This window comes from Odocoileus virginianus, chromosome 17 (genome assembly GCF_023699985.2).
Source record: "Odocoileus virginianus isolate 20LAN1187 ecotype Illinois chromosome 17, Ovbor_1.2, whole genome shotgun sequence".
In the NCBI taxonomy this organism is placed as follows: Eukaryota; Metazoa; Chordata; class Mammalia; order Artiodactyla; family Cervidae; genus Odocoileus; species Odocoileus virginianus.
The window spans coordinates 39,568,369-39,595,316 of record NC_069690.1 but is presented as its reverse complement, the minus strand read 5'-3'; the positions used below and the strand labels follow the sequence as shown (position 1 = coordinate 39,595,316).

General features: G+C 40.7%; 4 protein-coding genes across 10 annotated transcripts; all 4 read left to right on the top strand.

Annotated features, from left to right (window-relative positions):
• Window positions 1-482: 482 nt before the first annotated feature.
• LOC139029636 (keratin-associated protein 4-8-like) lies at window positions 483-1,087 on the top strand. Its single transcript, XM_070479445.1, has 2 exons — window positions 483-807; window positions 895-1,087. The coding sequence occupies exons 1-2, from the start codon at window positions 518-520 to the stop codon at window positions 1,085-1,087; spliced, it is 483 nt and encodes a 160-aa protein (XP_070335546.1). The 5' UTR covers window positions 483-517.
• Window positions 1,088-8,767: 7,680 nt separating this feature from the next.
• On the top strand, window positions 8,768-9,826 carry LOC110152864 (keratin-associated protein 4-7-like). The gene has a single exon (XM_020916674.2). It carries the CDS (start codon window positions 8,809-8,811, stop codon window positions 9,421-9,423), a length of 615 nt encoding a protein of 204 aa, XP_020772333.2. The 5' UTR covers window positions 8,768-8,808; the 3' UTR covers window positions 9,424-9,826.
• Window positions 9,827-15,137: 5,311 nt separating this feature from the next.
• Window positions 15,138-15,991, top strand: LOC139029616 (keratin-associated protein 4-11-like). Its single transcript, XM_070478437.1, has one exon. The coding sequence runs from the start codon at window positions 15,161-15,163 to the stop codon at window positions 15,803-15,805; it is 645 nt and encodes a 214-aa protein (XP_070334538.1). The 5' UTR covers window positions 15,138-15,160; the 3' UTR covers window positions 15,806-15,991.
• A 7,939-nt stretch (window positions 15,992-23,930) lies between these two features.
• LOC110152868 (keratin-associated protein 4-11-like) lies at window positions 23,931-25,254 on the top strand. Of its 7 annotated transcripts, none has more exons than XM_070478436.1 (3): window positions 23,931-24,111; window positions 24,229-24,531; window positions 24,619-25,254. In XM_070478436.1, exons 1-3 carry the CDS (start codon window positions 23,975-23,977, stop codon window positions 24,824-24,826), a joined length of 648 nt encoding a protein of 215 aa, XP_070334537.1. In that variant the 5' UTR covers window positions 23,931-23,974; the 3' UTR covers window positions 24,827-25,254. The 7 variants fall into 7 exon arrangements, with proteins under 7 accessions (XP_070334537.1, XP_070334536.1, XP_070334535.1 ...); XM_070478435.1 differs by having other exon boundaries at window positions 23,931-24,141; window positions 24,229-24,264; window positions 24,367-25,254; XM_070478434.1 differs by having other exon boundaries at window positions 23,931-24,141; window positions 24,229-24,279; window positions 24,367-25,254.
• The last annotated feature ends 1,694 nt before the right edge of the window (window positions 25,255-26,948 follow it).

The window sequence follows — 26,948 nt, the reverse complement described above, 5'->3', positions numbered from 1 at the left end:
ACCACTGCTCAAAAATGACCCACAGAACAGGGCTTTTTCCTCATGTCCCATGCCAGGCGCCATGCTGTGCAGATGGGATTTCTTTCCCATTGGTCATGGGAAGAAATGTACAACAAGAAATAAGACTTCCCAAATCCCGTCCTGGTGGAAACATAGGGGGGAAGAGGAAGAAATGTAATTCCAGACGCCAAATGCCACATGACAACCCTCTGTGGAGGACAATGAGTGTGGGCTAGAAGATGCCAGTGGGTCTGAATCAGAAAGAAAAGCAGATTGGATAGAATTTACTGTATCCAGAAAACAAGTTTTGTTTCCAGTAAGGTTAAGTCATTAAATAGGCAACCTTAATTGTATATTCCGATAATTACTTAAATGTTATGTAAACAAAAAAAAGGAAAGCATTTTGACAACTCACCCTGTTCTGGAAGTACTTAAGAGACTATGACACAAGAAGGCTTCCAAACTCTTGAAATTCACTCTCCTGGAAACCCACCCAGAACCTCCACCCTCTGACACCATGGTCAGCTCCTGTTGTGGCTCTGTCTGCTCTGACCAGGTCTGTGGCCAAAGTCTCTGCCAGGAGACCTGCTACCAGCCCAGCTGCTGCCAGACCACCTGCTACCGTCCCAGCTGTGGTGTGTCCAGCTGTTGCAGGCCCCAGTGCTGCCAGCCTATCTGCTGTCGCCCCTCCTGCTGCATCTCTAGCTGCTGCTGCCCCTCTTGCTGTGGGTCCAGCTGTAGGTCCAGCTGCTGCAGGCCTACTTGCTGCATCTCCAGCTGCTGCAAGCCCCAGTGCTGCCAGCCTGTGTGCTGCCAGCCCACTTGCTCTCGCCCCACCTGCTACACTTCTAGCTGTCTCCGCCCCTCCTGCTGTGATTCCAGCTGTGATTCCAGCTGCTGCAGGCCCCGCTGTTGCCAGTCTGTGTGCTGCCAGCCCACCTGCTCCCGCATCTCCAGCTGCTGCCGCCCGAGCTGCTGCCTGCGCCCAGTGTGTGGCCGGGTCTCCTGCCACACCACTTGCTATCAGCCCACCTGTGTCATCTCCACCTGCCCCCGCCCTGTGTGCTGTGCTTCTTCCTGTTGCTGAATCTCTGCCCATGATTTTTGTCATACTAAATATGTCCTCAAAAAACATATAAAATGTGTTGGAGCCAGCCAGTAACTGGGGAATGGGCACAGTGGCCAACTCCTTCTGATTTGGCCTTCAGAGTTGGTGCTCAGTTGTAGGGAGTGACAGATGAAAACACATTTGTCATTTGATTTTAACTCAGGCTCAAATACATCTATTCTTAGACCAGTAATGTCTTCATCTGAAGTATACACTGATTGTGATGGTCTCATAGAAAGATGGTAACAATAACCCTATATGCAAAACAGAAAAAGAGACTCAGATGTATAGAACAGACTTGTGGACTCTGTGGGAGAAGGCGAGGGTGGGATGTTTCAAGAGAACAGCATCGAAACATCTATATTATCTAGGGTGAAACAGATCACCAGCCCAGGTTGGGTGCATGAGACAAGTGCTCGGGCCTGGTGTTTTTATGTGTTCTTAATAAACACCCATTTCCCTAATGCTAAAATCTCCTGATTTGGTAAAGATACAATGTGTGTGTGTGCTTGTGTGTATGTGTATACATCTATCACTTTACATCAAGGATCATCTTGCTTCAAATGCAGGGGAGTATGTTCAGGAACAGTTACTTATGTTAGGAGTCCTCCTCAACCTACCCCAAGTCCTTTTTTCTCCCTTTTCTTTCCTTTCCTTTCTTCTTTCCTCTCCTTTCCTTTCTTCCTTTCCTCCCTCTCTCCTTTGCTCCTTCCTTCCTTCTTTCTCTCCTGTCTTCCTCTCTAAACATAAGACTTTTTCAGAATACTAAGTATACCTTCTAAATCCAGACTTCTGGGAATTAGTGAAGATCATGGCAATTTTTCCATAAAAATTCAAAACTTTCTAGTAATAGATGCTCAAAACTTAAGTATTTCCAGACTGAAACCACTTTATAATTTTAGTCTCTCATATTTCTCAGATTTCTCCATCTTCTTGTTGGTTTTATTCTTCCATTTTAGGCTTTCATCACCTTCCTTTGTCTTACTTAAGAGTGCATGGGCACTTAAGAGTACATGAGTCTTTGAGACTCAGTTTTCTCATCACCAAAACTCAAGTAAGCATGATCCTTCTTAGCTGTGAAAATGTATCAGAATATATGCAATAGTACTATTTCTATACAACTGTAAGAGTCTATATGTTTTGTTTCATAATCAGAAGTATATTAAAAACATTTTAAACTCAAAATTTGTTTATATTAGCTGTGCTATATTTCTAAATAGCGAACATAACAAAGAGTTTATTATTAGTTCTAGAAAACATTAAGATGTTAACAGACAAAATGGATAGAAGCTGACAGACATCATGTGGGTTTCACCCCAGTGTAGATTTGGAGCTATATTATTAGCCTACCATAGAAATGTCTATACACATTTTCAGATTCACCTTTTTCAACTTATCTGAAATGTTTTGCAGAGTGTAGCCGTCTCTTTTCATACACTAGAATTAACAAATGTTCTACCGTCCTATGTGTTTTTTTTTTTGACAACTGCTAATTAAAGGATACAGACCATGACTTTAACATTATGCTTTATTAGTGCTAAACCAAAGAATGGAGGTGTATATGTCTTTTTCAGTATTAAAATATCTGAGGCTTATAATTTCCTGTTTTTACAACAAGAACTGGGTCACAATGGGAATGAGATGGCCCCTGTATCTAGATAATAAAAGAACTTTTTACAAAGGCCCGATTGAGTTTAGGGAAAGCAGCACAGAATAGCTCAGTACCCAGGGCTCAAAATAGCAAGGAACAGCAACCCCTCACCCTGTGCAATGACTTGGGTGAAGTAACCCAAGGGTGACATGCGAGACTTCTTAGGGTTGCTTTATACAGGCACTTAATGTACAATAATTGCCACCAGGGAGAGTTATAGCACTTTAAAAGATCCAAAAGTGACACTGAAGATATTGTAGAAGTAAAAACCATGAGATAAAATTATGAATCAGAAAGTGTGGCTGGAGTGATTATTCTGTGGTCCAATCAACTTTACCTTGGGATGGATTTTAAGTGAATAGAGCATCCACTAAGTGTACCCTTCCCCCAGTTTCATTTGGCCATGCTAATACTCTATGTTTGGAATTGTTCAAGCCCTTCTAGATGGAAAATAGTAAGCAATAAATCATTTCAGAAGAGTAACAATTCCTGCAAAAAGCTCTGCTTCAGGAATAGCTAAAGCAAAATCATAACTCCCACAAGCTCCTTTTAATAGTCCTGTCTGGCTAGTATGTGGGAAGACAGTTCTCAGAAATTAACAGGAGACTTTCAGGGATAAAACAAGACCATTCCTCTGAACTGTTCAGATGTAATTAATATACAAGAATTTACGGGAAGCACAAGTCTAGCAAGACTAATATGTCATCACAGACGTGGATAGTGTCTTCTTTAAAATGCCAGCCCCAGAGTCCAGCCAGGTGCAATTTATTTTCTCATGGCAGGGAACCCAGTATACATTTACTATTGTGCCACATACAGATATTTGAGTTAACTAGCATATTACCACAATTTTGGACTTGAGCTTGTAGTCATTAAGATCAAGTTAATATTATACATATTAATACCCTAGTGCATGAAAAGTCATTAATGAATTTTAAAAAACAAGTCTAAAATTAGACACAAATACATAAGAGAATTTAGTATATAATATTGATATTACTATTTTCAACATGTGGGAGGAAATATATTACTTAATAAATGGTGTTGGGCTATGTGCACATCAGATTAAAAAATGTTTAAACTGCATATTCTATAACTGTATAAATACCTAATATACCAGTTGAGGTATTTCAAATTCTAAAAGATGATGCTGTGAAGGAACTATACTCAATATGTCAGCAAATTTGGAAAACTCAGCAGTGGCCACAGGACTGGAAAAGGTCAGTTTTCATTCCAATTCCAAAGAAAGGCAATGCCAAAGAATGTTCAAACTCCTGCACAATTCCACTTATCTCACATGCTAACAAAGTAATGCTCAAAATTCTCCACACCAGGCTTCAACAGAACATGAACCAAGAAGGTCCAGATGTTCAAGATGGATTTAGAGAAGGCAAAGGAAACAGAGATCAAATTACCAACATCTGTTGGATCATAGAAAAAGCAACAAAGTTCCAGAAAAACACTTACTTCTGCTTTATTGACTACACCAGAGCCTTTGACTGCGTGGATCACAACAAACTGTGGAAAATTCGTAAAGAGATGGGAATACCAGACAACCTGACCTGCCTCCTGAGAAATCTGTGTGCAGGTGAAGAAGCAACAGTTAGAACCGGACATGAAACAACGGACTGGCTCCAAATTGGGAAAGGGGTACATCAAGGCTGTATATTGTCACCCTGCTTATTAAACTTACATGCAGAATACATCATATAAGCTGGAATCTTAAGCAATCTTAGGCATCATATATATAAGCACAAGCTGGAATCAAGATGGCTGGGAGAAATATCAGTAACCTCAGATATGCAGATGAAACCATCCTTATGGCAGAAAGCAAAGAGGAACTAAACCGCCTCTTGATGAAAGTGAAAGAGGAGACTGTAAAAGCTGGCTTAAGAGTCAATATTCAAAAAACAAAAATCATGGCATCTGGTCCCATCACTTCATGACAAATAGATTGGGAAACAATGGAAACAGTGAGAGACTTCATTTTCTTGGGCTCCAAAATTACTGCAGATGGTGATTGCAGCCATGAAATTAAAAGACACTTACTCCTTGGAAGAAAAGCTATGACCAAATCTAGATAGCATATTAAAAAACAGAGACACTACTTTGCCAACAAAGTCTGTCTAGTCAAAGCTATGGCTTTTCCAGTAGTCATGTATGGATGTGAGAATTGGACTATAAAGAAAGCTGAGCACTGAAGAATTGATACTTTTTGAGCTGTGGGGCTGGAGAAGACTCTTGAGAGCACCTTGGACTGCAAGGAGATCAAATCAGTCAATCCTTAAGGAAATCAGTCCTGAATATTCATTGGAAGGACTGATGCTGAAGCTGAAACTCCAATAATTTGGTCACCTGATGTGAAGAACTGACTCATTTGGAAAAGACCCTAATGCTGGGAAAGATTGAAGGCAGGAGGAGAAGGAGACAACAGAGGATGAGATGGTTGGATGGCATCACCAACTCGATGTACATGAGTTTGAGCAAGCTCTGGGAGTTGGTGATGGACAGGGAAGCCTGACATGCTGCAGTCCATGGGGTCACAAAGAGTCAGACATGACTAAGCAACTGAACTGAACTGAGAACAATATTTGAAAATATAAAACATGAAACTTTGAACTTCACAAAAGAAACTATGGGACAATGTTTATGCAAATTTACAACTGGATAGATCTTTCAAAGTGTGACGCTTGCCCTGGGAGCCATAAAAGAAAAGAAAAGTTTAATAAATTTGAGTGTAAATTCAATGCATGAAGCAGGGCACCCAAAGCTGATGTTCTGGGACAACCCAGAGGGATAGGGTTGGGAGGGAAGTGGAAGGCAGTTTCAGGATGGTGAGACACATGTACACTCATGGCTGATTCATGCTGATGTATGGCACAAACCACCATAATATTGTAAAGTAATTAGCCTCCAATCAAAATAAATGAATTAATTAAAAAAGTAAACATCTATGTGGTAAAAACACAGAAGGAAAATTAAAGAACAAAGACAAACTAGGAAAAAATTTGAAATTTACATTATATAAAAAGGCTAATTTTGAAATTATAAAAAGAGCTCCTACAAACATCACTGTATAAAGGCTAAACACAGTGAAAAACCAAAAGCATACTTATAGATATTAGGGAATTTTTTCCTATAGTGTTCCTTGTAGAAAAGGAAAAATTCCAATAGTTCTTAAACATATGAACTCTTTAACATATGAAGAATTGTCTAATCTCCTTTACAATAAGAGTAATGCAAATTAAAATCACATGGAGAAACCTTTTCACCTACCATCATGTTGACCAAAATACATACATAAATAGATGCCTATATATACAAATATATGTCTACATGAGTATCTACAGATCTGCCTGCATGCCAGAGATCTGGGTTCGATTCCTGGGCTGGTAAGATCCCCTAGAGAAGGAAATGGGAACCCACTCCAGTGTTCTTGCCTGGAGAATCCCATGGACAAAGGAGGCTGGCAGGCTACAGTCCATGAGGTCACAAAGAGCGGACATAACTGAAGCAGCTTAGCATGTAGCACGTAGGCATATATTGTGCCAAACTGTGCCAACTGTGCAACAAGTGCATAACTGTGCCAAATATTCCATTCTAATTTTTTGATGCATACACCTTTTCCGTATCTCCAAGTGATTTCAGTTCCTCTTCTTCTTCTTCTTCTTTTTTTTTTTTAACACAGCTTACCATTTCTGTTAGTCCATCCTTTAAATTTTTAGATTAATATCCCCTAGGAGGTAGGATGGAGAAGGAAATGGCAACCCACTCTGGTATTCTTGCCTGGAGAATCCCGTGGATGGAGGGGCCAGGTGGGCTGCTGTCCATGGGTCACACAGAGTCAGGGATGACTGGAGTGACTTAGAAGCAGCAGCAGCAGGAGGTAGAAAGCTTAAGATATATATATATGTGTGTGTGTGAGGGTGTGTGTATGTTCAGTGTCTGACTCTTTGCAGCCCCATGGACTGTAGCCCACCAAGTTCCTCTGTCCATGGAATTTCCCAAGCAAGAATACTGGAGTGGGTTGCCATCCCTTCCTCTAGAAGATCTTTCCAATCCAGGGATCGAACCCACATCTCTTATGTCTGCTGCATTGGCAGGTGAATTGTCTACCACTAGTGCCATCTGGGATATGCGTGTGTGTGTGTGTATATATACTATATATATTTTATATATTTATGTATATTATATATATTATATATATAATATACATAAACTGTATAAATGGTTAAACTGAGATATCTTTTATAACTCTTATGAAGATCCCTCCTTATAGCTCTATTTTCACTTTGGTCAAAGTATCTGCTGATACTTTCTTTGTAATAACTCTATGATGCTTATTGCCATCACCTGATTCTGTGAACTCACCTCTCACTCTGCCCCAGTTCAACCTTTTAAGCAATGTCTCCCTCATTTTTGCATTTCTAAAGGCAGATCAAAAATTAAAATAATTCATATATAGTGTATATATTTTATTATCTTCCCACCTAAAGACTTTTAATAGATCTACCACTTTTTTTTTGAGAATTCAGGGCTACACAAGACCTCTCCCACATACCAGGAATCTCAACTTCTCTCTCATTTCTTCTCAAAATAGACTTTCCAGACATCCCTCTTTCACTATCACAAACCAGGGTTATGCCCATCTCAAATAGAGCTCCCTCTTTTAAATCCCCCTTCTGCCCATCTATATGAATAACACGTGTTCTCAAGGTCAGTGTGTCTTCTTTGATGGCCTAGACAAAACCTTCACTCGTTACACAGACATCTCCTTTATCAAAAACTCATCTCATTTCAGTCCCTGAAGATATGAAGATGAGTAAATCATAGTCTTTGTACAAATGGAATTTATATTTTAGAGTGAGCCAGATACATAAGTGCATTTCTGGTAGAGAATATTTGGTAGAGCCCACGAATACTCAAAGCACAGCAGAAGTGTAGCAGAGGAAGGACTTGACTTCATGGCATCAAAGAAGATTTTGGAGGAAGATGGCAGTTGAACTCACTGGTAAAAGATCACTAGGAGAATGCTGAACTCACAAGATTTTGCAGGAAGAAGGAATATCAAGAAGATTACCTTCTCTTTCCTGCAATGTTGTTTTTCTCTAAATGCCTGTGGCACTAAAAAGACCTCTAATTTAGCAGCCTAATCATATCTGGTTTTGGTTATAAAGCTCTTTATGGATGCAACTTTTATGTAAGTACGGGTAAGATAGTGAATGTTATTTATATTTCCCTTAATGCATCTAAGAATATCTTAATCACAAGTAATACTACAAAAACTGCTAGGCATTTTAGCTCAGAATATTTGAAAAAGAGTTTAATAAAATGTCCACAAAGCATAAATATGACATATTTTGATCCAAAACTATTGTGTCAATTACTGTACCCTAGCCTAGAAGACACGTCTGAAGATCAAAGACATTTCTGATTAATCTCAGATGACTGCTGCTTAAAAACACCAAGTCACAGCTAACTGTTTCAAAGTTCATCAAGGTGATGAGAAATAACACAGTTTGGAATGTCATTAGCTCAGTGACCACCCAGAATACACCCAATGAATCATAAGTTTTCTCACATTCAAAAAACAAAGCTTACTTCCATTTTCTTGACAAACATTCCATCTGATTGAAATGTGAAATTTCCATGAGAGATCCTAATCTCATTAGAAATTCTCCCAAAGTCATATCAAAGTGAGAAATAAACAAGGAACAGAGGCCCACCAATGTCACATGATACCCAGGGACTAAAGTCTTATAACCTTACAAACTAAAGAAGAAACAGAACAGGTGATTCATGTGAAAAGACTGGGGAACTTGAGAAAAGGGAAATGATTATTTTCTATATATTGCCAAATTTTACTGGAAAAACACATATGACTTACTAATTGTATTTTAGTCATATAAGCAGAAAGAAGGAACTACTCTCTTCATAATCACAGAAATCCCTCAGCTGAGTATAAAAGAGGACATGTGGAAGGGAAACTTCCGAATTTGAGAAACTCACTCTCCTAGAAACTCACCCAGAACCTCCACCCTCTGACACCATGGTCAACTCCTGTTGTGGCTCTGTCTGCTCTGACCAGAGCTATGGCCGAAGTCTCTGCCAGGAGACCTGCTGCCAGCCCAGCTGCTGCCAGACCACCTGCTGCAGGACCACCTGCTGCCACCCCAGCTGTGGTGTGTCCAGCTTCTGCAGGCCCCAGTGCTGCCAGCCCACCTGCCCTCACCCCACCTGCTGCATCTCTAGCTGCTACCGCCCCTCTTGCTGTGGGTCCAGCTGTGGTTCCAGCTGCTGCAGGCCTACTTGCTGCATCTCCAGCTGCTGCAGGCCCCAGTGCTGCCAGCCTGTGTGCTGCCAGCCCACCTGCCCTCGCCCCACCTGCTGCATCTCTAGCTGCTGCCGCCCCTCCTGCTGTGGGTCCAGCTGTGGTTCCAGCTGCTGCAGGCCTACCTGCTGCATCTCCAGCTGCTGCAGGCCCCGCTGTTGCCAGTCTGTGTGCTGCCAGCCCACCTGCTCCCGCATCTCCAGCTGCTGCCGCCCGAGCCGCTGCCTGCGCCCAGTGTGTGGCCGGGTCTCCTGCCACACCACTTGCTATCGGCCCACCTGTGTCATCTCCACCTGCCCCCGCCCCGTGTGCTGTCCCTCCTCTTGCTGCTGAGCCACCTCTCTGAACCCACCCTCTCCTCTTCATCCATCTTATCACAGAAGCAGACTCCACACAGACACCAGAGCAGAGGCCATTCCCATAGTCTGTGTCTACAACCTGGCCTCAGGCCAGACTCTCTCCTTTGTTGGCCTTTTCCTTGCTAGCAAATGAAACTAGGTGGTATTTATAGAAAGAAATTAGCAGAGTTGCCCCTGTTCTACACTTGACATTTTGATGTGGGGGTACTGGGTCTTCCAGTCCCAAACATGAAAATTCCTGCAGGGCCTATAGGGGCCCTGATGTCACAGCTTCAGATCTGAAAGTCTGGGGGCTACATCCTATAAGCCTTTTAAGGGATATTTCTGTGTCTTGTTGCTGCTTCTGAATAAAGCTCCACTTTCCTGGCCCATACAAAGTTCTTGTGTTTGCTGCTTTATGATGATTGTCCTCATTTTCTGGGAAGTGGTATTCAACATATTAATATAACTTTATCAAGCTTACCAATTTCTGCTCTCATCTTTAGGACAAATCCAACATGCAGTGACATAGAAGAAAACAAACAATCCCAGAAATAACACAATACATAACACAATATCTCCAAGAGAATTGAAAAATAATAATTTTTTTGAAAAATTTAAGTTTATGGAGGAGATGGATTATACCCCACAGCAAACCTTTCTTAAATACTTTTTTCATTTATTTTTATTAGTTGGAGGCTAATTACTTTACAATATTGTAGTGGTTTTTGTCATACATTGACATGAATCAGCCATGGATATTACTTTTAAAGCATGTGCTGTGTGCTCAGTCATGTCTGACTCCTTTCGACCCCATGGACTGTAGCCCACCAGGCTCTTCTGTCCATGGGATTCTCCAGGCAAGAATGCTGGAGTGGGTTGTCATTTAGTTCTCCATTTTAAAGCATGTATTTCCCTAAAATTCCACTCCTCTCTTAGTTGGGTCATTCCTCCATTTTCCTTTCTTCCTTTTTTTCCTTCCTTCTCTCCAAATATACTGCTCTGCCCTTGCTCTTCTTTGGAAAACCAGAGTCTTCCCTTGGGTTTATCTATCCCACATGTAACCCAATTTATTACACTCTCAGATTTCTTATTTCCTCTCCATCCACTGACAACAAAATAATTGTTTTGGGCAAATCAACCTTCCTGAGAAGTTGAGGGCTAACAGACTATTGAAAATATTCAAATTTTAGTATTTTCTTATCTTAATGACTTTTCTAGGATGTGTATTTGACAGCATGGGTCTTGGGTACCTTGTCAACAAATCCTATGAGAAATGTGGAAACTAGTAGGGAATCCAATTAATGGACCAATTTTTAACTTAGGTTAACTCAGAACCCTCCCAAATTCCTATGAAGTCTATCCTAGGAAAACAGGATAAAAGCAAATTCCTGATGAATTTGGAAGTAGGAGAAATATATAGAAAGTTTTGTATATGCATATTCTAAGAGTTATAGGGTAAATAAGTATTTCAATGGTAATGAATAATGAATGTGTTTGACTTCCATAAATTCTACACATAAATAACAATGAGATAATAATTTAAGTTGTATAGGGACATTATTCCTCATTCTTACTCAAAGCACAGAATTCCAAGTGGATCTGAGATGCTAGGTGTGAATTGATTGCACCTTCTCTTGGTCTCAGCATAAGAAAAATTTTTCGTTTTACTTTTCTCTGGAGTGAGGGGCTCTTTCAGTACTTTTCTTCACAATAAAGAAAGATTTGCTTATTTAATTATTTTTGTTAATTTATCTTTAATTAGAGGATAATCGCTTTATAATGTTGTGTTGGTTTCTGCCCTACATCAACACGAATCAGCCAAAGGTATACATATGTCTCATCCCTCTTGAATTTTTCTCCCAGAAACAGAATATATGAAGAACTGGAAAGAAAATAAACCAATAAATCTATCATTATTTGCAAATAATATGATTATCTTCATGGAAAATGTAGTAGACTTTCACAGACCAGGAATTGGTATGTGTATTAGTTACCTAATGTTGGTTAACAAGTTATCCCCCCCCAAAAACATTTATTATCTCATGGACTTTCTGAGGGTTAGAAATCTGGAAGTGGCATGTCAGGATCTCTCATGAGGTTGCAGGCAAGTGGTTGGCCAGGACTGCACTCTTATGAAGAGAGGAAAATCCACTTCCAAGCTCACTCACATGGCTGTTGGCAGGAAGACTCAGTTCTTCACCACATGGACTGATTACTCAAGGTAGCTGGCTTCCTCCAGAGTGAGTGACCTAAGAAAGATCAAGAAACAGAAAGAAAACCAAAATCTTACAATAACCTAGTCTGGAAAGCCCAATGTCCTCATTACTGCTGTATTCCATTCATTTGAAGTGAATCACTATGTACAGCTTACACTCAATGGGAAGGCGTTACATAGGACATGAGTCAGAGGAGGTGGGATCCTTGAGAGTCATCTTAGTGTCCTCCTACCACAGTCTGCAAGTGAGGCACTAATAAATCTAAAATGATTTTTAATGCCATGGGACTTTAGGTGTTTTCTTGGGTCATAGGAAGTTAGATGTCTAAAGAGAGGATACATATGGCCCAAGCTAATGGAAAACTCCAACATTTGTAAGTTGAAAGAGGAGCAACAGCAACCACAAGAGAATGGAAAGGGATAAACAGAGAGGTAAAAAGACAGCTAGTAGACTGCAGGGTCCAAAAGAGAGTGGCTTCTTGAAAAACTAAAGGACAGAATGTAACTTCCAGCTATGACAAAGCAGATACAAGACCAAACCTCTTGATGAGAATGGCTGTGAGAAATGGATAAAGTTAAGAAAATAGTCATACAGTTGTGAGAGCTGGATCATAAAGAAGGCTGAGGGCCAAAGAATTGATACTTTTGAATTGTGGTGCTGGAGAAGACTCTTGAAAGTCCCTTGGGCTGCAAGGAGATCAAACCAGTCAATCCTAGAGGAAATCAACTCTGATTATTCATTGGAAGGACTGGTGCTGAAGCTGAAGCTCCAATACGTTGGCCACCTGATGCAAAGAGCTGACTCACTGGAAAAGAGCCTGATGTTGGGAAAGATTGAGGCAAAAGGAGAAGGGGGCAACAAAGGATGAGACAGTTAGATAGCATTACCGAGTCAAGAACATGAATTTGAGCAAGTTCCGGGCGATGGTGGGTTATAGAGGAGCCTGGCATGCTGCAGTCCATGGGTTCATAAAGAGAGGGGTAGGGTATGACTTAGTGGCTGAACAACAATCTTTGGGAGTTGACTTATGCAGGTAGTATTGAGAACCCACAGTCCAAGAAGAAAATTAAATCTGTTCCAGGTAGAAGATAAAAATCACCTCAAGCCTCTACAGCTTTTCATATATGTTTGGCATTCAATAAAAATAATTACCAGGTATATAAGAATCAAAGGACCAAATTATTAAAAATGAGGAAAAGGCAACAGAAATGGACTCAAAAATTTTTTGTGGGGAATATTTTGTAACATTTTCCCTTTTGGGCAACTCATGAAGTCTATGAGTAGTCTTAGAAGTTTATTTCTCCTCGCAGTTAACATTATTTTATTTTGTTTTTTAAGGGATTATTTCTCTTTGCTATAATTTCTGCTTTTGTCTCTGATGTTTCCAAGGATATTCACTATTTTGTTAGAGTTTCTCAACTTGAGATTCCTCCCCTATTCATTTAGTGTGAATTGGAAAGCTTAGTGATACTGTTGTGGTTTATATGTTCATAGGCACTTTGGTTACCACTTACAATTCCTAGTGGGGAGATAAGGTTTTCTTGTCCCCATCTTACTAGGTGCCTCTTTAAGAATGCAAACTGTGGATAGAACTCTCCCTTCCCAGACCTTGTCTTGTGAAAGTTTAAAGTCATTTCTTGCACCTACTTGGGTTTCAACTACCAGCCTCCCATTTTGAAAGCTTATAACTAGATACCAAACCTTCACAATCCTGGATCAGCTATCATATGCAGTTGGCATTCTCTTTTTCTTTCTGGAAAATGAGAATTTTTCTTTCCCTTTAAGTTTGGCTATGTAATGGAAATATTTTAAAATATTTCTCAAGCATTTCTATTTGCTTGATCTAGAAGGTGGGTCTGTTAGCATCAACTCGATCCTGCCATGTTGTTAAAAGTCCTATATTTTCAGGGACCCAAGAAGATTAAAAGATTATGATATTAGTTAGAGATACAAGAAAGGCTTCTTATAGTAGAAGCTCCTATTAAGTAAGATTTATCATAGACTTTAATATTTCCCCCCAAAGACACAAACTACTTCCTCTTAATACACTAACACCATGGGAAAATATTTTTCATCTTAATTCATTTAAATATTTTTCTACTTTTTATTTTTTTCACCTACCTCTGTTTATTTGTTATCATTTAAATAGTCATTTGCTTATTTATGAAGGATGTTAGATTATTTTGTCATATTTTCTTTTTCTTTTAATTAATTTATTTATTTTAGTTGGAGGCTAATTACTTTACGATATTGTGGTGGTTTTTGCCATACATTGACATGAATCAGCCACACATGTATATGTGTCCCCCATCCTGAACCCCCCTCATGCCTCCCTCCCCAAAACGCAAATTGAAACCACAATGAGGTACCAGTTGGAATGACTGCTATCAAAAAGTATACTTTTTATTTTTAAAAATATTTCAAATTTACAGAATAGTTCAAACAGTAATACAAAGAACTTCTTTATACCATATAGTTTTTACCTATATTCAAAATCATGCCACATTTTTTTCTCTCATAGATGGATATAGGTAGGTAGGTAGGTAAATAGATGATAGGTAGATATAGATAGATAGATAGATAGATAGATAGATAGATAGATAGATAGGTAGATTATGATATGATTTAGATAAAGATAGACTTAGGGTTAGGATTAGGACTACATGAATCAAGTTTTACTATGAGGATGGTAGACAGTGATTTTTAATTCCCTTTTTCTTTCTATATTTATTAGTTGACATTCTACTGTCATGGATAACTTTCCCTTATTTTTTTACACAATGGGCCTCAGTATGGACTCATGGATTTTTATTTAACGGGTTAAAATCCTTTATTGCCATTTATTCATTGTGTTGTTCAAGTTGCTCCTTATTGGGTCAGTGAGAGTCCCTTCAAGGTGGTTCCAAATACTTTTTCATACTTGAAAAAAAATGAGTCATTGGTAACAGTTTCAAATTGGATACAGGAAGTAGTACCTGACACATCCTTTGAAGAACCGGAGACAGTCCACTATCTAGTCAGCATTCATGACTCACGGATTGGATCTGTCTTCCTCATGGCATACAGGTAACTCACAAGGATGGCCATTTTTCTCTCTATTTGCCTACAATAATTCTGCTTCTCTTTTGACATCAAAAGAGATCTTGGCATCATGAGGACAATCCATCCAAACAACATGATGGAGTGATACACAGATCACAGGTGAATTCCAGTGATGGAATCCACGACAAACAGGGAAATAGTAAAATTTATTCTGTAAGAAAGGCTGGACTAGAAAATTTTAACACACTGGGAAAAGGAAATCTTATTATTCTTCATTTTAAAATAATTAACCAGAAAAACATGATGATCTAACATAATGACTAATGTTTCTTTAGGAAAATGAACTAGGAAACAGCCTAGGACATGAACACAGCAGTCTCAGTGGGGTATAAAAGAGGACAGGCAACAGAGATACTTCAAATCACTAAGTTCACTTTCCTATTAACATCAGAACCTCCACCCTCTGACACCATGGTCAGCTCCTGTTGTGGCTCCGTCTGCTCTGACCAGAGCTGTGGCCGAAGTCTCTGCCAGGAGACCTGCTGCCAGCCCAGCTGCTGCCAGACCACCTGCTGCAGGACCACCTGCTGCCGCCCCAGCTGTGGTGTGTCCAGCTGCTGCAGGCCCCGGTGTTGCCAGCCCACCTGCCCTCGTCCCACCTGCTGCATCTCTAGCTGCTACCGCCCCTCCTGCTGTGTTTCCAGCTGTGGTTCCAGCTGCTGCAGGCCTACCTGCTGCATCTCCAGCTGCTGCAGGCCCCAGTGCTGCCAGCCTGTGTGCTGCCAGCCCACCTGCCCTCGCCCCACCTGCTGCATCTCTAGCTGCTGCCGCCCCTCCTGCTGTGGGTCCAGCTGTGGTTCCAGCAGCTGCAGGCCTACCTGCTGCATCTCCAGCTGCTGCAGGCCCCGCTGTTGCCAGTCTGTGTGCTGCCAGCCCACCTGCTCCCGCATCTCCAGCTGCTGCCGCCCCTCTTGCTGTGGCTCCAGCTGCTGCCGCCCGAGCTGCTGCCTGCGCCCAGTGTGTGGCCGGGTCTCCTGCCACACCACTTGCTATCGGCCCACCTGTGTCATCTCCACCTGCCCCCGCCCCGTGTGCTGTCCCTCCTCTTGCTGCTGAGCCCGCTGCCCTGTGACCACTGTCTCCACTTACCTCTGTCCCCATAGATCCAGACCCTCCTTTGGGGTTGATGTTGCTCAGCTAAACTGGGCTTCATGATTCCAGTGAGGAACCAGACCATGCTGTTGAAGGAGACGGATATGGCATGGAGCACTTCTCCAGTAACAGATTTTCCCCTTTCACCTGACACTTCTTTTCCTAAGACTTTTCTTTAACCTGGTCTATTTCTGTACCAAAATAAAGTGATACTTTCCTGCATTAAAAATTCATCGTGATTTTTTTCTCCTTTAAGATTTTGTCTTTGGTTGCTAGACAAGTGTATTTAAACTATACCTGTAGGACACACAGCAGGGCCTTGCCACTTCTCAGTGAGAAGTTCCATTATTCACCATTCAATTCTTTCCTCAGTTCAGTTCAGTTCAGTTCAGTCCCTCAGTCGAGGTGCCTGCTGATTTCGTGAGCAAATCATCTAACACTATAAATGTTAACCCCAACATTAAGAAAAGAACAAAAAAAGTGAAAAGTAGTTTGGAGAACTTCTCGTATACAAAAGCAAAAAGAACACAGTATATGGTTCAGGCATCACATCAGCTATGATAGCTACACAATATGCTATTTAACACAGCCTGCAAGTTTATATTCAGACTTGCACTAAGTGCTAGGTGTCATCCATGCAGCAAACCAAGTGTGCACTGGTTCTCCCCTGTTTACAATAAGACCTCATTTGTGGTTCTTCTTTTTTTTTGAAGGAAGTTTCAAGTCCACATGCACTCAATTACCGATAGGTGACCTAGACAAGTAAAGTAGGTCTTTGATAAGACAATATGTTTGGTGGAAACTGGCAAACTGCAGTCTGCATGACCACATCTGAGAGTAGCATTGAGCTCCTGTCAATTGTTTCTGTAGGAAAATGGGAGCCAATATTTTCACTGAAAAGTGAGTCTGCTTTCAGTGGTTCCTTCCAGATGCCATTCTCTTCTTTCATTCATTATTGAATATTTATTAAATGTGAGACACAGTTAAAGGCACTGAAGTATCTGGGGAAAACAACACAGAACAAACTCTCTGCACCAATGGAGTGACGTTGAAGTGGACTTTCTCAGCAAAAAGCACTGTTTGATGTGTTTACTTGTAAATATTTTTTCTATACATTTATCCACTCAGGTTTATGCATAGTTTTTTTTCTCTATGCTTTTACTTATACAAATACAATGAGATTTGGAGCCATTCTTTAGATGCAGATATTAGTGCTACAAATGGGGACACAGTCCCCTTTTCAAAGGTTTTAAAAGTTTTTTCTGAAAGTAGAGAATCAATTGACAGTAACCTATAAATTGGGCTCATAGAATATTATATAAAGATATTTATATAAAGACTATTGTCAGTGCAAAATACAAACTTTCCTAAATATCAAAAGATATACTAAGAGAGAAAGAAAATAAAACAAATAATGAAAGATTATATACAAATATACAGAAAGAGATATATGTATTAATATATACATTAAATATATATATATATAATTCACCATACATTATATATCACCGTTCATTACATATTTTGTTGTTGTTCAGTTGCTATGCTGCATTTGACTCTTTGTGTCCCCATAGACTCAGCACTCCAGGCTCCCCTGTCCTTCACTATCCCCGGGGATTTGGTCAGATTCATGCCCATTGACTCAGTGATGTTATCTAAACATCTCATCCTCTGCCACCCTCTTCTCCTTTTCCCTTCAATATTTCCCAGCATCAGATGACTCTTTTCCAATGAGTCAGCTCTTCTCAACCAGTGGCCAAAGTATGGGAACTTCAACTTCAGCATAAGTCCTTCCAATGAATATTCAGGATTGATTATCTTTAGGATTGACTGGTTGAATCTCCTTGCAGTTCAAGGGACTCTCAAGAGTCTTCTCCATCACCACAATTCAAAAGCATTAATTCTTTGGTGCTCAGCCCTCTTTATGGTCCAACTTTCACATATTGGAAAAATCATTGTTTTCACTATATGGACCTCTGTCATCAAAGTGATGGCTCTACTATTTATTAATAATACAGTCTCTAGGTTTGTCATAATTTTCCTTCCAAGGAGCAAATGTCTTTTAATTTCATGGCTTCAGTCACCATCCACGGTGATGCTGGAGCCCATGAAAATAAAATCTGTGACTGTTCCACTTTCCCCCCTTCTATTTGACATGAAGTGATGGGACCAAATGCCATGATCTTGGTTTTTATAATGCTGAATTTTTTTTTTTAATGTTGAGTTTTAAGTCAGCTTTTTCACTCTCCTCTTTCACCCTCATCAAGAGGCTCTTTGGTTGCTTTCATCTTCTGTCATTAAGTGGTATCATCTGTATATCTGAGGTTGTTATTTCTCCCTGCAATCTTGATTCCAGCCTGTGATTCATCCAGCCTGGAAATTTGCATGATGTACTTTGCATATAAGTTATATAAGCAGAGTGACAATATACAGCCTTGACATACTCTTTTCCCGATTTTGAACTAGTCCGTTGTTCCATGTCCAGTTCTAATTGTTGCTTCCTGACCCTTATACAGGTTTCTCCAGAGATAGGTAATGTGGTATGTTTCTCTCACCTCTTTAAGAATTTTCAACAGTTTATTGTGATCCACGCAAAGGCTTTAGTGTAGTCAATGTAGCAAGAAGTAGTTGCTTTTCTGGAATTCCCTTGCTTTTTCTGTGATCCACAAATGTTGGCAACTTGATCTCTGGTTCCTCTGTCTTTTCTAAATCCAGCTTGTACATCTAGAAGTTCTGAGTTCACTAACTGCTGAAGCCTAGCTTAAAGGATTTTGAGCATAACCTTGCTAGCATGTGAAATGAACACAATTGTACAGTAGTTGGAACAATCTTTGGCATTGCCTTTCTTTGGGGTTGGAATGAAAATAGAACTTTTCCAGTCCTGTGGACACTGCTTTTTCCAAATTTGCTGGCATATTAAGTGCAGCACTTTAACAGCATCATCTTTTAGGATTTGAAATAGCTTAGCTGAAATTCCATCACCTCCACTAGTTTTATTCATAGTAAATATTCCTAAGGCCCACTTGACTTCACACTCCAGGAGGTCTGACTCTGAGTGAGTGACCACACCATCATGGTTATCTGTGTCATTAAGACCCTTTACATACAGTTCTTCTGTGTTTTCTTGCCCCCTCTTCCTGAATCTCTTCTGCTTCTGTTAGGTCCTTACTGTTTCTCTCTTTATCATGTCCATCCTTGCATGAAATGTTTCCTTGATATCTCCAGTTTTCTTAAAGAGATCTCTAGTCTTTCCCCTTCTATTGTTTTTGTGTATTTTCTGCAGTGTTCACTTAAGAAGACCTTCTTATCTCTCCTTGCTATTCTCTGGAACTCTGCACTCAGTTGGGTATATCTTTCCCTTTCTCCCTTGCCTTTCACTTCTCTTCTGTCCTCAGCTATTTGCAAAGCCTCCTCAGACAACCACTTTGCCTTCTTGCATTTCTTTTTCTTTGGGATGGTTTTGGTCATTGAATCCTGTACAATGTTACAAACCTCAGTTCATAGTTCTTCAGGCACTCTGTCTACTGGATCTAATCCCTTGAATCTATTTATCACCTCCACTGTATAATCATAACAGATTTGATTTAGGTCATACCTGAATGGCCTAGTGGTTTTCCCTACTTTCTTCCATTTAAGCTTGAATTTTGCAATAAGGAACTGATGATCTGAGCCACAGTCAGGTTCCAGGTCTTGTTTTTGCTGGCTATATAGAGCTTTTCCATTTTCAGCTGCAAAGAATATAATCAATCTGATTTTGGTATTGATCATTTGATGATGTCCATGTGTAGAGTCATCTCTTGGGTTGTTGGAAAGGATGTTTGCTATGACCAGTGTGCTATGTGTTCTCTTGACAAAACCCTGTTAGCCTTTGCCCTTCTTCATTTTGTACTCCAAGGTCAAACTTAGTACAGGTATCTCTTGACTTTCTACTTTTGCACTCCAATCCCCTACAATGAAAAGGACATCTTTTATTTTTATTTTTCTTTTTGGTGTCAGTTCTAGAAGGTCTTGTAGGTCTTCATAGAACCAGTCAACTTCAGCTTCTTTGGCATCAGTGGTTGGGGAAAAGCCTTGGATTACCGTTGAATGGTTTGCTTGGAAATGAACCAAGATCACTTTGTCATTTTTGAGATCATGCCCAAGTACTGCATTTCAGACTCTTTTGTTGACTATGAGGGCTACTTCATTTCTTCTAAGGGATTCTTGCCCACAGGAGTACATATGATGGCCATTTGAATTAAATTCACCCATTCCCATCCATTTTAGTTCACTCACTGATTCCTAAGATGTGGATGTTCACCCTTGCCATCTCCTGCTTGATCACATTCAATTTATCTTGATTCATGGACCTAACATTCCAGGTACCTATGCAATATTGTTCTTTATAGCATTAGAGTATACTTTCACCAGTAGTCACATCCACAACTGAGTGTCATTTCCACTTTGGTCCAGTTGCTTCATCTTTCTGGAGCTACTAGTGATTGCCCTCTGCTTCTCCCCAGTGGCATACTGGATACCTTCCCACCTGAGGTCTTATCTTCCAGTGTCATATCTTTCTGCCTTTTCATACTCTTCATGGGGTTCTTCTCATAACAAGAATAATGGAGTGGTTTGCCATTTCCTCCTCTGGCAGACCATATTTTGTCATAACTCTTCACTACGGCCCGTCCATCTTGGGTGGCCCTGCATGACATGGCTCATAGCTTCATTGAGTTACTCAAGCCCCTTCACGTGACAAGGCTGTGATCCATGAAGATGTCAGTATATTTTATATATATTTTACATTATGTGTCACTATATATATTATATATAGTAAAAACTACTTGATTAAAGCCAACAAATTGATCAATTATGATACCAATACATGTAACATACTAAATAAGCCACATTATGCCCAGAGAATGGGCAACTTTGTGGCTGAGAATGGAATGAAGAATATCTGAACATACTAATATAAAGTAATCTTTGGGATAAATGGTTAAATGAGAAAAAGCAATTTGGAGTCAAGTGTGTATATTATATAACCACTTATCTAAGAAACAAAAGAGATACAGATATGCAAAAATGGTTTTGAAATAGCAATAGGAAGGAAAACTTTAAATTATAAAAATGACTATCTATAGGGAGCAAGGGAATGCATAGAGAGATTAGGAATAACTTCCTTGGATAAGCCTGACTTTGTAGAATTTACTTTGGAGACACACACACTTTGTGTAATTATACAAACAAATTTAGAAAGAGATTCCTAGAAATACAAAGAAAACACTGGTGATGTGCTCCATTTCATGCACGTTGGTGATGATGTATGGTCCAAGTGTTCACCTCAGGTATTTACTGTCCAGCTGGAGACAGACATTTAGATATAGTCTGTTGTGCAAAATTCTAATGTTGCAAATGTAATCAAGTAGAATGGAGGAACAGATGATTTTTCTTTAAATATGTCAAGGAAAACCATAAGAAGAGACTTCTAAGCTGAAACTCAAAGGAAAAATAAAAAAGTACTGAGTTGTTAAAGGAAAAGGAACATTTGAAGGAGATATAACAGCATGATCAAAGGTGAGAAATTAGTGCTATTTATACTTCATAGACAGGCTTCCACAGTGTCTCAACTGGTAAAGAAACTGCCTGCCAATGCAGGAGACACAAGAGATGTAGTTCAGTCCCTGATCAGGAAGATCCCCTGGAGAAGGAAATGGCAACCCACTCCAGTATTCTTGCCTGAAGGATCCCATGAACAGAGGAGCCTGGTGGGCTACAGTCCATGGGGTCACAAAGAGCTGGACAAGACTGAGTGCTCATGCACACATACACATACTTTACAGACAATATTACAGGATTTGCAACCTTAATTCATTCTTATGTGGACTCTTAGAGAATAGCAAGTACCTCATGGGTTCTTTGAGAAGAAAAATCAAGATAATAATTACAAAGCATTCAGCAGAATATTGGGCACATGGCAAGCACTTACAAATAGTAGCCCTCTATATTATCTCATTTTTCATTGGAAGTATGTAATGCTTGTTTTATTTATTTTTGGCATTTTTCTGGCCTTTTAATAGATGATATATTATTGGAAAGAAAGAAATAACAAATGTAAAATATATAATTTTAAGGCACAAATAGCATTTTAAGATTTTAAATTTTTCATTTATTTTTATTAGTTGGAGGCTAATTACTTTACAATACTGTAGTAATTTTTGCTATACATTGACATGAATAAGCCATGGATTTACATATGTTCCCCATCCCGATCCCCCTTCTCACATCCCTCCCCATCCCATCCCTCTGGGTTTTCCCAGTGCACCAGCCCTGAGCACTTTAAGATTTAAGAGTAATCAGAGAAAACTGTATAGGCTAAGGCCAAGGATCTATAACTATTATGAAAAATCAATATTAGTTCAAATATATTGGGTGGAAGGTTTTCCCAGGATATTTCATATCATAATATTTTATTGGAGTATAGTTGATTTACATTGTGTTAGTTTCTGTTGTACAGCAAAGTAAGCCAATCACACATACACATATGAAAGTGAAAGCAAAATTCAGTCAGTCATGTCCAACTCTTTGTGACCTCTTGTACTATATAGTCCATGGGATTCTCCAGGCCAGAATACTGGAGTGGGTAGCCATTCCCCTCCCCAGGGGATCTTCCCAACCCAGGTATCGAACCCATGTCTCCTGCATTGCAGGTGGATTCTTTACCAGCTGAGCCAGTAGGGGAGACCAAGAATACTGGAGTGGGGAGCTTGTCTTTTCTCCAGCAAATCCTCCTGAGCCAAGTATTGAACCAGAGCCTCCTGCATTGCAGGCAGATTCTTTACCAACTGAGCTATCAGGGAAGCCCACACATACATATCCACTCTTTTTTAGATGCTGTTTCCTTACAGGTACTACAGAGTATTGAGTAAAGTTTCCTGTGCTATTCAGTGGGTACTCTTTATGTTAGTTATCTATATACAGTAGTGTATATATAACAACCCCAATTTCCCAATTTATCTTTGTTTTAAACACATCATGCTTGTTTTGGAAACTCATGCTTTGGTGTTTTGACTACTTGTCAAAATCTTGCCTTTTAATATATTTGACTATTTGTAGGATAATGAGCATGGAGAAGAAAATGGCAACCTACTCCAGTATTCTTTCCTGAAAACTCCTATGGACAGAGGAGCCTGGAGGGCTACAGTCTGAAGGGTTACAGAGTTGAACATGACTGAGCGACTAAGCTTGAGCAGGAGGATAAAAAGCAAGGCTTGCCTATTTATAGCCTCTTTATCCAGAATGACTTGAATTCAAATTTTTGAAAGAGTACAAAAAAAAAAAAAACCGCTTTAAATGAAACCTTCTGAATAATGCAGAATTCATTGCATATGTTGGCTTATGAAGATAGGTCAAACCCATTCACTTTTAGCACACTACAGGAAAAAGTTCATCTTTGTGAATGGTTCTTACCACTGAAAAGGAAAAATTAAAAGCTAACTCTTGGGGTAGCCATTACAATGAGACTGGAAGTCTTTTGTAACCCCCTGACTCTCTAATTAGCCAGGAAACACACCCTAGTCTTCTCTCATTGTACAAAAGTGTGTCAACAAGCCTACCTCCCCACCAGTCTCCCCACACTGAACACAAAATCCCAGCAAGAGTCTTTTCTCTTATTTCCTTATCAGCATTCTGCCTATCAGTAGCATGCATTATTTCCACTTTGACATAAAAAGAGACACGGCCATTCTCAAAGTATTATCATGGAGTTATACACAAAGAAGGAAAAAAAGTGACACATAAAAACTCAGTAATAAACATGATATTTCCAACTTAGAAGACACATTAGAGGAAGAAAAACAAAGTGGTTACACACAGTTTAACAAGATTCAGTGAACATAATAGTAGAAAAGGAAATGATGCTTTAGATATTGATGCTTAGATATTGGCATAATTAACTTCATAAACACAATTATGAACTTAGTAGTATTTTTAACTGATTATCCAGTAGGAAAAATAACAAGGAAAAAGCATTGCTCATGGTAAGACCAGCTAAAAGCAGAGTATAAAAAGAGACAGGGGTAAGGAAACAGTCAAAAACAAGAAACCACCCTCTTGCAAGCCCACTCGTGGAACTCCACTCCTTCCATTGACACCATGGTCAGCTCCTGTTGTGGATCCATCTGCTCTGACCAGAGCTATGGCCGAAGTCTCTGCCAGGAGACCTGCTGCCAGCCCAGCTGCTGCCAGACCACCTGCTGCAGGACCACCTGCTGCCGCCCCAGCTGTGGTGTGTCCAGCTGCTACAGTCCCGTCTGCTGCCAGCCCACCTGCCCTCGTCCCACCTGCTGCATCTCTAGCTGCTACCGCCCCTCCTGCTGTGGGTCCAGCTGTGGTTCCAGCTGCTGCAGGCCTACTTGCTGCATCTCCAGCTGCTGCAGGCCCCAGTGCTGCCAGCCTGTGTGCTGCCAGCCCACCTGTCCTCGCCCCACCTGCTGCATCTCTAGCTGCTGCCGCCCCTCCTGCTGTGGGTCCAGCTGTGGTTCCAGCTGCTGCAGGCCCCGCTGTTGCCAGTCTGTGTGCTGCCAGCCCACCTGCTCCCGCATCTCCAGCTGCTGCCGCCCCTCTTGCTGTGGCTCCAGCTGCTGCCGCCCCTCCTGCTGTGGGTCCAGCTATGGTTCCAGCTGCTGCAGGCCCCAGTGCTGCCAGCCTGTGTGCTGCCAGCCCACCTGCCCTCGCCCCACCTGCTGCATCTCTAGCTGCTACCAACCCTCTTGCTGTGGGTCCAGCTGTGGTTCCAGCTGCTGCAGGCCTACCTGCTGCAGGCCCCGCTGTTGCCAGTCTGTGTGCTGCCAGCCCACCTGCTCCCACATCTCCAGCTGCTGCCGCCCGAGCTGCTGCCTGCGCCCAGTGTGTGGCCGGGTCTCCTGCCACACCACTTGCTATCGGCCCACCTGTGTCATCTCCACCTGCCCCCGCCCCGTGTGCTGTCCCTCCTCTTGCTGCTAAGCCTGTAACCACTGTCTCTGTTTACCTCTGTCCCCACTAATGCAGACCCTTCTTTTGTGCTGATCATTAGGACACCTGGGCTGGGGCTGATGTTGCTGAACTGATTTGGGTCTCATGATTTTAGTGAGCCCACCGCAGGTCCACTATCTCTGTGAGCACATTCTGGTGTCAGTCTAAATTCTACTTGTCTGGACCTCTCCCCTTCATCCAAGTGTGAATTTGCTTGTATCAGTAACATTCTCCTTAACTTTTGGCCTTCAAGTCATCAAGCAGCTAAAGTTCAGTTGCAATATTTCTGCATTATGAATATTTATAGTTGCTCTCTTAATGGCTCCAGTGAAAATTCCCCTTTATCATTTTTATTCCCCAAATTTTCCTAAGTTGTAACTCTATGACAAAAATAAACCATCACTTTCCTATATGAAAAATGTAGTGTGATGATACTCTTCTTTGAGATTTTTTTATGCATTCTGGACAACTGTATTTTACCTACACTTATAGGATAGATAACATGGCTTTGTTAATTTCATAACAGAGGTTAAGCTCCCTAGTCACAGCTCAGGTTCCATTGTAAATCTCCTTAGTTCTTAGACAAAATAGATATTCTCAGAAATTCATGGATAAAAATCAAATAAATGATAACTTCTGCAAAATCTAGAAATAATTAATGCTCTATGGGACCTCTTTTTCATATTGTCTGCCTGTGAAATCAGTTAATAATTGCAAGAATAATGGAACTGAATGCTTGTAGCTGGGAGAAAACACAATGAAAGGTTAAAGGTGATATGTTAGAAATTAAAAGAAATGACAGATGTAAAAGCCAGAAGTTTCATTAAAGTCGAAGTCAAAGTGTTAGTTGCTAAGTCGTGGCTGTCTCTGTGCAATCCCATGGACTGTAGCCTGCCTGCCTTCTCTTAGTCCATGGAATTCTCCAGGCAAGAATACTGGAGTGAGTTGCCATTCCTTTCTCCAGGGGATCTTCTGACCCAGTGATTGAAACTCAGCCTCTTGCATTGCTGACAGATTCTTTACCACCTGAACCACAAGGGAAGCCCAAAGGAAACTTTCATTGGCAGCATAGAAATTGACTCTCATCTCCTGCAGCTAGAGAGTAGATCAAGCTGAGGATCAAGCCTAGTTCAGTTCAGTTCAGTCTCTCAGTCATGTCCAATTCTTTGCGACTCCATGGACTGCAGCACGCCAGTCTTCCCTGTCCCATTACCAACTCCGGAGCTTACTCAAACTCATGTCCATCAAGTTGGTGATGCCATCCAACCATCTCATCCTCTGTCATCCCCTTCTTCTGCTTTCAATCTTTCCCAGCACCAGGGTCTTTTCAGATGAGTCAGTTCTTAGCATCAGGTGGCCAAAGTATTGGAGTTTCAACTTCAGCATCAGCCCTTCCAATGAAAATTCAGGACTGATTTCCTTTAGGACAGACTGGTTGGGTCTCCTGTAGTACTGGTAAAACCATAGTCTTGATTAGATGGACCTTTTTTGGCAAAGTAATGTCTCTGCTTTTTAATATGCTGTCTAGCTTGGTCACAACTTTTCTTCCAAGAAGCAAGTGTCATTTAATTTCATGGCTGTAGTCACCATCTGCAGTGATTTTGGAGACCCAAAACCAAAGTCTGTCCACTGTTTCCATTGTTTCCCTATCTATTTGCCATAAAGTTAAGGGACCAGATGCCATGATCTTAGTTTTCTGAATGTTGAGTTTAAGCCAACTTTTTCACTCTCCTCCTTCACTTTCATCAGAGGCTCTTTAGTTCTTCATTTTCTGCCATAAGGGTGGGGTCATTCGCATATCTGAGGTTATTTATATTTCTCCTGGCAATCTTGATTCCAGCTTGTGCTTCATCCAGCCCAGCGTTTCTCATGATGTACTCTGCATATAAGTTAAATAAGCAGGGTGACAACATACAGCCTGGCGTCCTCCTTTTCCTATTTGGAACCAGTCTGTTGTTTCATGTCTGGTTCTAACTGTTGCTTCTTGACCTGCATACAGATTTCTTGGGAGGCAGGTTAGGTGGTCTGGTATTCCCATCTCTTGATTTTTACACAGACTGTTGTGACCCACATGTTCAAAGGCTTTGGCATAGTCAATATAGCAGAAGTAGAT

What these genes read in the sequence shown, in the direction of transcription:
- LOC139029636 (XM_070479445.1), top strand. Translation starts at nt 518, where the DNA reads ATGGTCAGCTCCTGTTGTGGCTCTGTCTGCTCTGACCAGGTCTGTGGC. An exon ending in CCCCAGTGCTGCCAGCCTGT is followed by an intron (nt 808 to 894) that starts GTGCTGCCAGCC and finishes CTGTGATTCCAG; the next exon opens with CTGCTGCAGGCCCCGCTGTT.
- LOC110152864 (XM_020916674.2), top strand. Translation starts at nt 8,809, where the DNA reads ATGGTCAACTCCTGTTGTGGCTCTGTCTGCTCTGACCAGAGCTATGGC.
- LOC139029616 (XM_070478437.1), top strand. Translation starts at nt 15,161, where the DNA reads ATGGTCAGCTCCTGTTGTGGCTCCGTCTGCTCTGACCAGAGCTGTGGC.
- LOC110152868 (XM_070478430.1), top strand. Translation starts at nt 23,975, where the DNA reads ATGGTCAGCTCCTGTTGTGGATCCATCTGCTCTGACCAGAGCTATGGC. An exon ending in CCCCAGTGCTGCCAGCCTGT is followed by an intron (nt 24,280 to 24,354) that starts GTGCTGCCAGCC and finishes CTGTGGGTCCAG; the next exon opens with CTGTGGTTCCAGCTGCTGCA.